At 41.2% G+C, this 10,844-nt stretch overlaps 1 protein-coding gene across 1 annotated transcript in view; it reads left to right on the forward strand.

Moving 5' to 3' along the window:
• The first annotated feature begins 2,579 nt into the window (after window positions 1-2,579).
• MBD2 (methyl-CpG binding domain protein 2) overlaps window positions 2,580-10,844 on the forward strand; it is a 75,196-nt gene continuing 66,931 nt past the window's right edge. The window contains exon 1 of the mRNA XM_066246319.1: window positions 2,580-3,237. Within this exon, the coding sequence (XP_066102416.1) occupies window positions 2,702-3,237 (536 nt within the window). The 5' untranslated portion in view covers window positions 2,580-2,701. The remainder of the gene's footprint in view (window positions 3,238-10,844) is intronic.

Consider the following 10,844-nt stretch of genomic DNA (forward strand, 5'->3'; position numbering starts at 1 on the left):
ATTCTGACCGTACTATTTATGAAAAGTAAGTTTTTAAAAATATTTAAATCCTTCTTTTACTTAGTATTGTATCACACTCAAAAAATCAAATTATGATTTTGACAAATACACACTCAAGTTATGTATTTGTCAATAAAATATATGGATCTCAAAACCAGTCATTATCTCCCAACAGTTCTTGAATTCTATTTTTCTCAATAAAAAGCCAAACTCACACTCAGTTTTCTTGAAAACTACTTTTTTCTTTAATGGCTTAACCTCAGCTTTAGTTGATAGACAATAAAAATAAAAAATATTTTAAAAAACAAGTCTTGCAGGGGTGACAGCTGGTGTTTCAGCACCTGCTTTCACACTTGGGAGGCAGAGATCAGAGGTGGCTAAATCTCTATTGTTTGTTTAATGGGCCAGATTTCAAACATAATTCTCTCCTGTTGTTGTCTTTCACTCTTTCCACAAGGTAAGGCCAACAAGACCTTCTCCATTCTAAGAGAGATTTAATTTAAAATTTTGTCACAATTTTACTGAGAAAAAGTGTTGCTATCCTTCTTCATGGAGTGACAGAAAATGCAGTTTTCCAGAATTATAGAAGTTTATTATTTGTGCAGTATTTTAAGGGAAACAAAGGGATGTATTTAGCAACTGTTATCATTAGGAACCTTTAGGGTCTCATCTAGTCCCTGTGAGAATTTGATCTATTTCCTTATTTTAGTGGGAGAAAAAATCAGTGATTTTTTTTTCTTTGGCACTTTGCTTTATGGTATCACAGCAGAAAAATTCAAGTGCAACTCAAAAAAGCTTTTGAAATGTCTACATGAGATTTTTCTTAACAGAGTGAATGGAACTAGCTATACTGGTATTTAGCAAAAGAAATCTGGTAGTAAGAATCCAAGTAATTACCTTAAACCAATAGTAATCTATTCCTTTAAACCTGCTTTTATAATCACTATATCATTGGACGTATAGCCTTGGTAGACATAGCATGGAAAAGTAAAAATTTCCAAAAGTATATCTTTTCCCATCTGTTGTCCCAACTACCATTTCTACTAAGTTTTTGCTCACACTTACCCTTTAGTTTTAATTAGGTGTGAGAATCAAAGCCCTTTCTCTCACAGTGTTTGTCATCCAAACTTTGATCTCATATTTCTCTGACTTTTACTACTTTGGCGGAGCCTTAGTTGTACGTTGTTCCTTAGGATGCAATTATTGCTTCCCCCTTCTTTTCTTCTTTGTCTCTTTTTTCTCCTTCAATTATCACTTTCACAAGCTGAATTCTAAATGTAGCTCTCCACAACTGACATCTGTCTTGAAAAATTAACTTCACCTTTCAACTCTTTGCTGGACCCATTTCTAGATAGATTTCCTGAAGTGTATTTCAAATTAAGAACACTAAAGAAGGGTACTACTGTCAGACTCAGAGACAGAGAAGTTTGTGTGGATGAGTTGGTGTTTGTATAGATTGCAAAGGCAAATTAAATAAAGTTTGATTTTTCATTATTTTATATTAATCAAATTATTTTCTATACGTTAAACTTGACCCTCAACTTTTAAGTCCTATGTGTACAAAAACCAAAGATAATTAATCACTGATCTGATAAAATGTACTTTATATGTTTCAGTCTTCCAAACACTTCATACTACTATATCACCTTGGATTTCTATAGTACATTTCTATAAATGCTAAACAATAGATAGAAAATGTGCTTCTCTAAAGTTTAAAGCAGTTTTCTTAAGCAACTTGGCATTATTCTTTGATGAGTGAGCCAATCCAAATGAATTCCATACAGATTCCTAAAAGCTTGTTACAGTGGGTTGAGTTGGTCTTTCAACATAAGGGAGTGTTTACCAAGTCAAAGGCCACTGATACCTGCCAAACGCCATGAGTCAAAAACGTCCAAATTAAGAAAAGATCCTGAAGTGTAAATTCTAGATGGATTCCGGGATTCTGGTCTTTTAAAGGAGAATGTAGAGGTAACCCCCATAGAACTTGAGTAAAGGTTCCAAGTTATCATTTCCCTTCCTACAACTGTAATGCCGGTGGCTGAGGCCAGGCAGGTTCACACTGGATTTGGGCAGATGGTAGAGAAACTGTAAATTGGAAAGTGTTGGGCAGCCAGACTTTGGAGGACAGGGATGCGGATCTAAAGGGATACTTTGACTCACTACTTCCATCAGAACCGCTTGGCAAGCTTTGGAGTACACTGAAGAGAAAGGGGGTACCTAACATCCCGTTAAGTGAATATTCGAGTTAGTACATATAAACTATGAGCTATATTTTGTTTGTTGTTTACTAGTTGGGAAGCAAACGCGGGTAAAAACCTCACAGGGGGATATCAGCCCTCTTTGAAGCATGTGAACCAAAGAACCACCGTACATCATCCCACGAGAGACGCCGGACCACACACCTTCCTGGCTTCGCACGCTTCTTGAGGCCGGGGGCCGGAAGGGCGCGGCTGGGGGCGGAGCGGGTGCGGTCGGGGGCGTGTCCTTGAGGAGGCGGAGACAAGATGGCCGCCCAGAGCGCTTGGAGGACCTAAGAGGCGGTGGCCGGGGCCACGCCCCGGCGGGAGGGCCGCTCTGTGCGCGTCCGCTCTATGATGCTTGCGCGCGTTCCCCGCGCGCCGCGCTGCGGGCGGGGCGGGTCTCCGGGATTCCAAGGGCTCGGTTACGGAAGAAGCGCAGCGCCGGCTGGGGAGGGGGCTGGATGCGCGCGCACCCGGGGGGAGGCCGCTGCTGCCCGGAGCAGGAGGAGGGGGAGAGCGCGGCTGGCGGCAGCGGCGCTGGCGGCGACTCCGCCATAGAGCAGGGGGGCCAGGGCAGCGCGCTCGCCCCGTCCCCGGTGAGCGGCGTGCGCAGGGAAGGCGCTCGGGGCGGCGGCCGTGGCCGGGGGCGGTGGAAGCAGGCGGGCCGGGGCGGCGGCGTCTGTGGCCGTGGCCGGGGCCGTGGCCGTGGCCGGGGACGGGGCCGGGGACGGGGACGGGGCCGCGGCCGTCCCCCGAGTGGCGGCAGCGGCCTTGGCGGCGACGGCGGCTGCAGCGGCGGCAGCGGTGGCGGCGGCGCCCCCCGGCGGGAGCCGGTCCCTTTCCCGTCGGGGAGCGCGGGACCGGGGCCCAGGGGACCCCGGGCCACGGAGAGCGGGAAGAGGATGGACTGCCCGGCCCTCCCCCCCGGATGGAAGAAGGAGGAAGTGATCCGAAAATCTGGGCTCAGTGCCGGCAAGAGCGATGTCTACTACTTCAGGTACCGCCCTGGGGGGGGGAGGGGTCAGGGAGGTCAGGCCGGGGTCAAGGGTCGAGCGCTGACCTGGGCGGACGGAGTCCGGATGAGGCAGGGGTGACCTAGGGAAGTGGCAGACAGACTGGCCTGGTAGTGGGTGCCTGAGCCCTTGGGTGAGAGTTGACCCTAGTACAATGACAGGCACAGTGTCTGAATGGTGAGAGCCCAGAGCCCAGCATCTTGGGTCGAAGGTGCTGGAGAAAGGGTTTGTGAAGAAAGGGTTACTCTACTCTGGTAGGGATGATGAGTCCGCTGAAGGGTTAAAAGGAGGTGTAATTCATCGAAACTGTAAAACCCAGTCACTCTTGGCTCCCTTCCCAGCCTGTCCGAGACTCATCATCACTCGAGTGTTTAATCATGCACATGTACAAGAATTAGCCACCTATGGTAACAAGGTTTCGCTTACTTTGTGGGATCCAGGAAAGTTTCATATAAAGTATCCATTTGAAATGCCAGAGGTTTCTTAGAATAGTTGGTGTTGCAGAACTTACACTCTTGAAAACTGAACACTGTAGTAAGTTATTAGACTCCTAGACCAAAATAGTCTTTCAGGGGACATTTGGCAATGTCTGGGGACATTTTAGCTTGTCACACCTTGGAAGGAGCAGTAATGGCATCTAGTAGGTAGAGGCCGAGGATGCTGCGAAGTTTTTTAGAATACGCAGGACTGCCCTCACAACAAAGAATTATCTGTCCCAAAATGTCATCAGTGCCAAGGTTGAGAAACCTTGGTCTAAGTGATTCAAGGTTTTCAGCTTGATGTGATCTTGCAATCCTGTGGTCATACTGTCCATGTCATTAGTTTGGATGACCCAGTAAGATCAGGAAAGTGCTTGTGGCTATTGATATCACTGGAATTACATTTACAGAAAAAATACAAACATGTTATAGTCAGTGGCTTGCAGGCTGTGTTTGTGAGTTGATTGAAACATTTTTCAGGGAATATATTTAGGTATTGCAACCAGTTGTCAGCCATTTGGCCATTGGAATAATGTTATGAAGGCTTTCAGTTCTTCTGACCTGGAGTTGGTTAATACATTAACCTTGGGAAAATAATATTTGTGTGTATGTGTATATGAATTGCAAATAATCTAAAATAAATTTAAAAGGTTAAACAAATACACATGTGTATGTGTATATACATACATGTATGCACACGAGAATGTGACCACTACTAATGTAAATAAGTACATTTCTGATAGTTGCTTAGCTATATGTATATAGATGAGCGGTTTCAGCATTTTCTTTCACCTCAAGTAAAAAATTAAATGAAAGTGGTGTTTTATTAGAACTTTGTCACTTTATATGAGACCACTTATCTTGAAATTTTAAATAAAATGGAAAACTTATTTTAAACATCCAAAGATGGTTATCTTGTTTTGTATTTTCCCATCATTAAATGCTAAATTTACTTGAATAATACTAAGAAAGGTACTGTTCAACAAAATGTTACTCCTATCAAGTTCACTGTTTCATGTAGTGCTTGTCACAGTTATTCTTTTTGTGGATCCTTTCATTAACAACTCCTTCTGTTTTTCAAAGCAGGTAGTATGCAAAACCTTCTTTAAGTGTACTGTTTTGCTGTCCTGCCAAGTATATTTGATAGGAATATCCTGTATCTGGGATTGAACTCCTTGAGAAATAGGAAACCAGTTTGTTCTCAGAAGAGCATCTTAAACTTTGAATTTCACTCTCTATGATATTTCTCATGGGATGTGGTTTGTTTGGTTTTGGGATGATATATTTGTTCAAACTAACTTTTGGTTATTGCAAAGCTTTTTTTGTTTTTTTTTTTCTTGCAATCACGAAAAATTATTTCAAAAAGGCAAATTGCTGTATTCTGATTTGTGGTCACTTAATTTTCTTTTATGTGTGTAAATTTTTGCTATTCACTTTTTAAATACAAACCCAATAGATACTTTATGGTAGAAAAACTGATATACTCAATTTGAAACAAGTGTTTCAAACACTTATCTAAGATGAATCACAAACCAGTATAATGATAATTACTCTCTGAAATTAAAGTTTTTATGAGACATTTTAACATGGAATGCTTTTTACTTGTTCATGCACACTTAAAGTACACATTGCACAGTTTTGTTTCACATGTGCTTAGTGCAGGGCTGGAAGGAGTATTGTTTTTCTGTTGACTACCTACATAATGTTAGTTACTATGCAGGTTTGTAATATCTAGTCTTAAGTCCCTTCTGCGAGGTTACCTTCTGAGGCTGCAGGAGACATATAGGATGTGATACTTGAGATACTAATTTCCGCTTTCAGTGATGAATTATGGAGATCACCTACTCATAATAAAGGTGAACACACTACAGTGTGTCCGTAAAGTCATGGTGCACTTTTGACTGGTCACAGGAAAGCAACAAAAGACGATAGAAATGTGAAATCACCAAATAAAAGGAAAACTGTCCCAGTTTCATACCTATTCAGTGCAGTTTGATGTGGGCTCATGCACAGATTTTTTAGGGCTCCTTAGCTAGCTATCCCGTATTGCCTCTACAGACTCATCACTGACTGATGGCCTACCAGAATGAAGTTTCTCCACCAAACTGCTGGTTTCCTTCAACTGCTTATCCCACCGAGTAATGTTATTCCTATGTGGTGGCGCTTCATTATAAACGTGCCAATATTCACACTGCACTTTGGTCACAATTCGAATTTAGCGAGCCACAGAACACACTGAACTTTCCTCTGTACCGTCCACATCTCAACTGGCATGGCCGTGGGCTGCTCTGCTATATACATGGTGTTACATCATCATCTGCACATGCACACATGCTGCCACATCATCCTACAGAAACTGGGAGGGTTTTCTTTTTATTTGGTGCAGATTTCACATTTCTATTGTCTTTTGTTTCTTTCCTGTGATCAGTCAAAAGTGCACCATGACTTTACAGACACACTGTATTTTTCAATCTATAGTGTAACCACTTTGCATATTAGCATCCCCTTATACACCCAACCCGTTAAAAACCAGTAGCTCAAAACCCACCATATCTGTTAATAGTGGGTTAAGAACTAACCCTCCATTGGTAATGTGAACACCTGCATCTAAATTGTTCATACTGATTCTAATAATGTTAACTCCTGAATTAGCCTGTCCCTGGGGAGATTAATTTAAAGACCTTGGTGTCTGTTAATGTTGGGTTTGTCTGAATACTTATTAATTGGACTTAAACTCATCAAGAAAGCCTCACATTTTAGTAAAATGGTGTTTTGATTGTTTCTTGAGACTGCCAAGTTCTAATAGGAAGGTCTGTTTCTGGTTGTCAGTTAAGCATTATAATTATGGCTACTGTCTGTACTACTGATAGTACAATGAATGGCAGTTCATATATTATCATCCAAAGTTTGTTTTTGAAAAGGGTGTGGTTTAATAAGGTGTTGGATTCAATGGTATAATTTCTGAAAAAGTTCATTGCCATCATATGAACCCATTATTTAAACAATTATTTTCTTTTTTATTTAAGGTTTTATTTATTGATTTTAGGGGTGGAGGACAGCAAGAAGCATCAACTAGTATTTGATTGCTTCTGGTATGTGTCTTGACCAAGCAAGCCTGAGGTTTCGAACCTGTGACCTTGCGTTCCAGGTAGAGGCTCTATCCACTGCACCCCCACAGGCCAAGCTGAATAGCCTTTTGCTAACTGGTCACTTGACTCCTGTCATTTCTAGTTTTTGATTTCCTGCACTGTGGATTGATGTTTCTGAAATATTATTTTCGTCTATATAGGAATCTTTAGTAGCTGTCTCATGCCTTTTGTTATCAAGTCTAAACTTGCTGGGTTCTAGACTTGCTTATAACTGGGTTAAAGACCTGGAATTCATGGCAAACGTACAGCTGCTGCCATAATATATCATCTGTTTGGATATTGGAAACATAATTATAAACATTTTTGACCCTCGTATTAAAATTATGATCCATTCATATCTGGTCCTTTTCTCAAAAGAAGAGGCAGTGGAACCAGAGAACAATTAAAATAAGCATAGGGAGCAAGGTGCGTGACGCGAGACTAAAAGATTTCACCTGGGTCTGAAAGAAGAGGACATGGATGCAGTATCATTGAGGTCTCTACAGTCATGAGATGTATAATGAAAGTAGGCATCTCTAGGACAGGCAGTAGAGCACAAGGTTAGAAGGTCTGGAGTTGGTACCCTAACTCTGTACTTCCTGATGGTGCAACCTTGAGCATGTCACTTATACTTCCCAGTGCTGTAGTTTGTTTCTCCCTTTGTTAGCTGGGTATTATTGTATCTGTACCTCAGTTTATAAGAATTTAACTCCAGAACATTAATATCAATAAATACATTGAGCTCTTGAAGCTTTAGATATATTTAAGGATCAATTAAGAAAAATAACTCAGTCTCACCAGGTGGTGGTGCATTGGATAGAGTGTCCACCTGGGGCATGAGGACCCAGGTTTGAAACCCCGAGGTTGCTGGCTTGAGTGCGGGCTCATCTGACTTGAGTGCGGGATCACCAGCTTGAGCGCAGGGTTACCAGCTTGAACGTGGGGACTGGCTTGTGCATGGGATCATTGACCTAATCCCATGGTCATTGGCTTGAGCCCAAAGGTTGCTTGCTGGCTTGAGCAAGGGGTCACTGTCTCAGCTAGAGCCCCCCCGCCTCTGCAATCAAGGCATGTATGAGAAGCAATCAATGAACAACTAAAGTGTCACAACCATGAGTTGATGCTTCTCATCTCTTTCCCTTCCTTCCTGTCTCTCTCTCTTGCCAAAAAAAGGGAAAAAAATAACCCAGTTCTGTTACTCAAGTTTTATGCACTGCACATGTATAAATAGGTTTTTAAAAAAATTATAGTGTGGCCTGACCTGTGGTGGAGCAGTGGATAAAGCGTCGACCTGGAACGCTGATGTTGCCGGTTCAAAACCCTGGGCTTGCCTGGTCAAGGCACATATGGGAGTTGATGCTTCCTGCTCCTCCCTTTTCTCTCTCTCTCTCTCTCTCTCTCTCTCTCTCTCTCTCTCTCTCCCCCTCTCTCTCCTCTCTAAAATGAATAAATAAAGTCTTTAAAAAAATAAAAAAAATTATAGCATGAATAGACCTGGAGATTATTATGCTAAGTGAAGTAAACTAGTCAGAGAAAGACATGTACCATATTTCACCTGTATGTGAGATCTGATGGACAAAGTAACACAAAACAGAAACAGACTCATAGATAGAGAACAGACTGACAGGTGTCAGAGGGGATGGGATTTGGGGCTGCGTGAAAAAGGTGAAAGGATTAAGCAAAAAAGAAAAAGCTCGTAGACACAGCAGTGTGATGACTATGGGAGGGAGGGGATGGGGAGAGTAGAAAGGGTAAAGGGATAAACTCAGGAGGATAGACTCGGGTACTCGGGTGGTAAACGGGTGCTGTGTGTATAGGTGAAGTGTTACACTTGAAACCTATGTAATTTTATTAACCAATGTCACTCCAGTAAAGTCAATTTTAAAAAAGAAAAATAGTAAAGAATAACCCTAGTGGGAAGGGAAAAATTATAATAAAAGTTGTAATTATAGTATCATTTGTTACTGAAGGCTAGTATGGTTCAAGGGCATGGATTCCGAATCATTGAGAATGTCAATGTTCAACCACCTCCCCACCTATTTTGTCTTAAAAATAGGCTCATGTAGTCTTTGTTGGGAAAAATAAAAACTAGTTTTGTAAACCAGGGGAGAGGTCCATTCAAAGTTCTCAAAAAATAAAATCTTGACCTTTTTTTTTTTTTTTTTTTTTGAGAGCAGAAGATAAAATTTCTAGTTGCATCACTTTAGTTGTTCATTGATCCTCTCATATGTGCCTTGACCAAGGGGTCTCAGGCTGAGCCAGTGACCCCTTGTTCAAGGCAGTGACTTTGGGCTTCAGGCCTGTGACCTTTGGGCTCAAGCCAATGACCATGGAATCATGTCGATTATCCGACAGTCAGGCTGGGGACCCTTCATTCAAGCCGGCGAAAACCTGGGGTTTTGAACCTAGGACCTCAGCATCCTAGGTTGATGCTGTGTCTGCTGTGCCACTAATGGGCAGGCAAAAATCTCTGACTTGCAATAAACTGTCCTCATAATAGTTTCCTTGGTCATTTCTATGTAGTTAAACCCAGTGTCCCCTGTGTTACTCTCATATTCATTTGCATAGAATCTGTGACTTTCTCACCAACCTGTCTTCCCCTAGGCACAATGCTGAACCCACGGATACTAAATAAGTGCCTACCAGTTGATATAACAGCTAAAATTCTGTAAACATAGTCGTTAGTGCCTTTTTGGCCATTGCTTTATATTATCTGTGGTGTTATGCTAGAATGGAATAGATTGAGATATTTTACTAAGTCAGGTTTCTAATTTTTATTATTAATGTTGAGGGTATTATAGAAAGACAGAAAGCTTTTTTTCTTTTTTAATGTTAGAGATACAGCATTTTTTTAATATTAGAGATTTAGTCTCTATAGCAAATAAGATGATCATCAGAGATACAGTGAAAACGGTAGTCACACAGTAAGAAATCAACATTCAAATTTTACTGACTACGTATATAGTATAGGATATAGAATAGGGCCCTATATACCTTAAATTTTATGTGTATTTAATGTCACAGTCCTCATAATTTTGGCAGTTATTAGTATTTTGCTAAATGATCTTCGTGTATTATCTTACCAGGTTCTTACAGCCCTCTGAAGCATGGGTACAGCTATCCATTTTACACACGGGGAGTTAGGATAGGGAAGTTAAGTACAGTAATATGCTCGAGGCTGTACTGCTGGTTAGTGCAGAGTTGAAGTCTTGATGCAGATGGTTTAATCCCGGAACTGCCCTGTTCTGCAGCCTCCAGTAGGGATCCCTACTTGGATTCTCAAGTATTGCAACATCTCACAACTAATCCGCCTCAGAGGGTTTAGTGTGCTACTCACATAATGTAATTATTTACTTTTGTACTTGCATGTGGAAGTTGACAACTTCAGGGCAAATTTTAGTTCCTATTTGGCAGTTCTTCTAGCTCTGTGTAATATTGGAGGGAAAAAGTGGAAAAAATGTGGTAAATTACCATTAATGAAAGCAGTTTTATTCTGGATAATAGATCATTTTGTCTAGAAATATATCCCTCCCCCGATTTTCAAATATGTTTTACCTAGGTTGACCCTGTTATTTCTTAGATACTCAGGCAATACATTCCCTAAGGAGCAAGCTATAGGTCTTCATTTTAAACGCATTCACTGAAATGAGAAGAAATCAGTTGTGGCTTGCAGGTTAAACATAGCTTATTGAGATAGGTTTATACAGGTCCTGCAACAAGCTCTTATGCTTGTTTCAGTTGACATATGGTTGAAATGTATCCTACAGACCCAGTTTCAAAAACTCTTTAGTTGAAGAAAGAAAAGAAGTGCAGTATTTATTAAGCATTTATTGCATAATTGAAAGTTTGACCTGCTTTTAGCCTTTTTTTCTTGATAGTGCCTGTTTGAAGCCTGGATTGAGAAATAAAGTAAACTGCTCACAAAAATTAGGGGATATTTCGAAATGAATATGAAGCAGTAAAATATCCCCTAGTTTTTGTGAT

Source organism: Saccopteryx bilineata, chromosome 11 (genome assembly GCF_036850765.1).
Source record: "Saccopteryx bilineata isolate mSacBil1 chromosome 11, mSacBil1_pri_phased_curated, whole genome shotgun sequence".
NCBI classification, from domain to species: Eukaryota; Metazoa; Chordata; class Mammalia; order Chiroptera; family Emballonuridae; genus Saccopteryx; species Saccopteryx bilineata.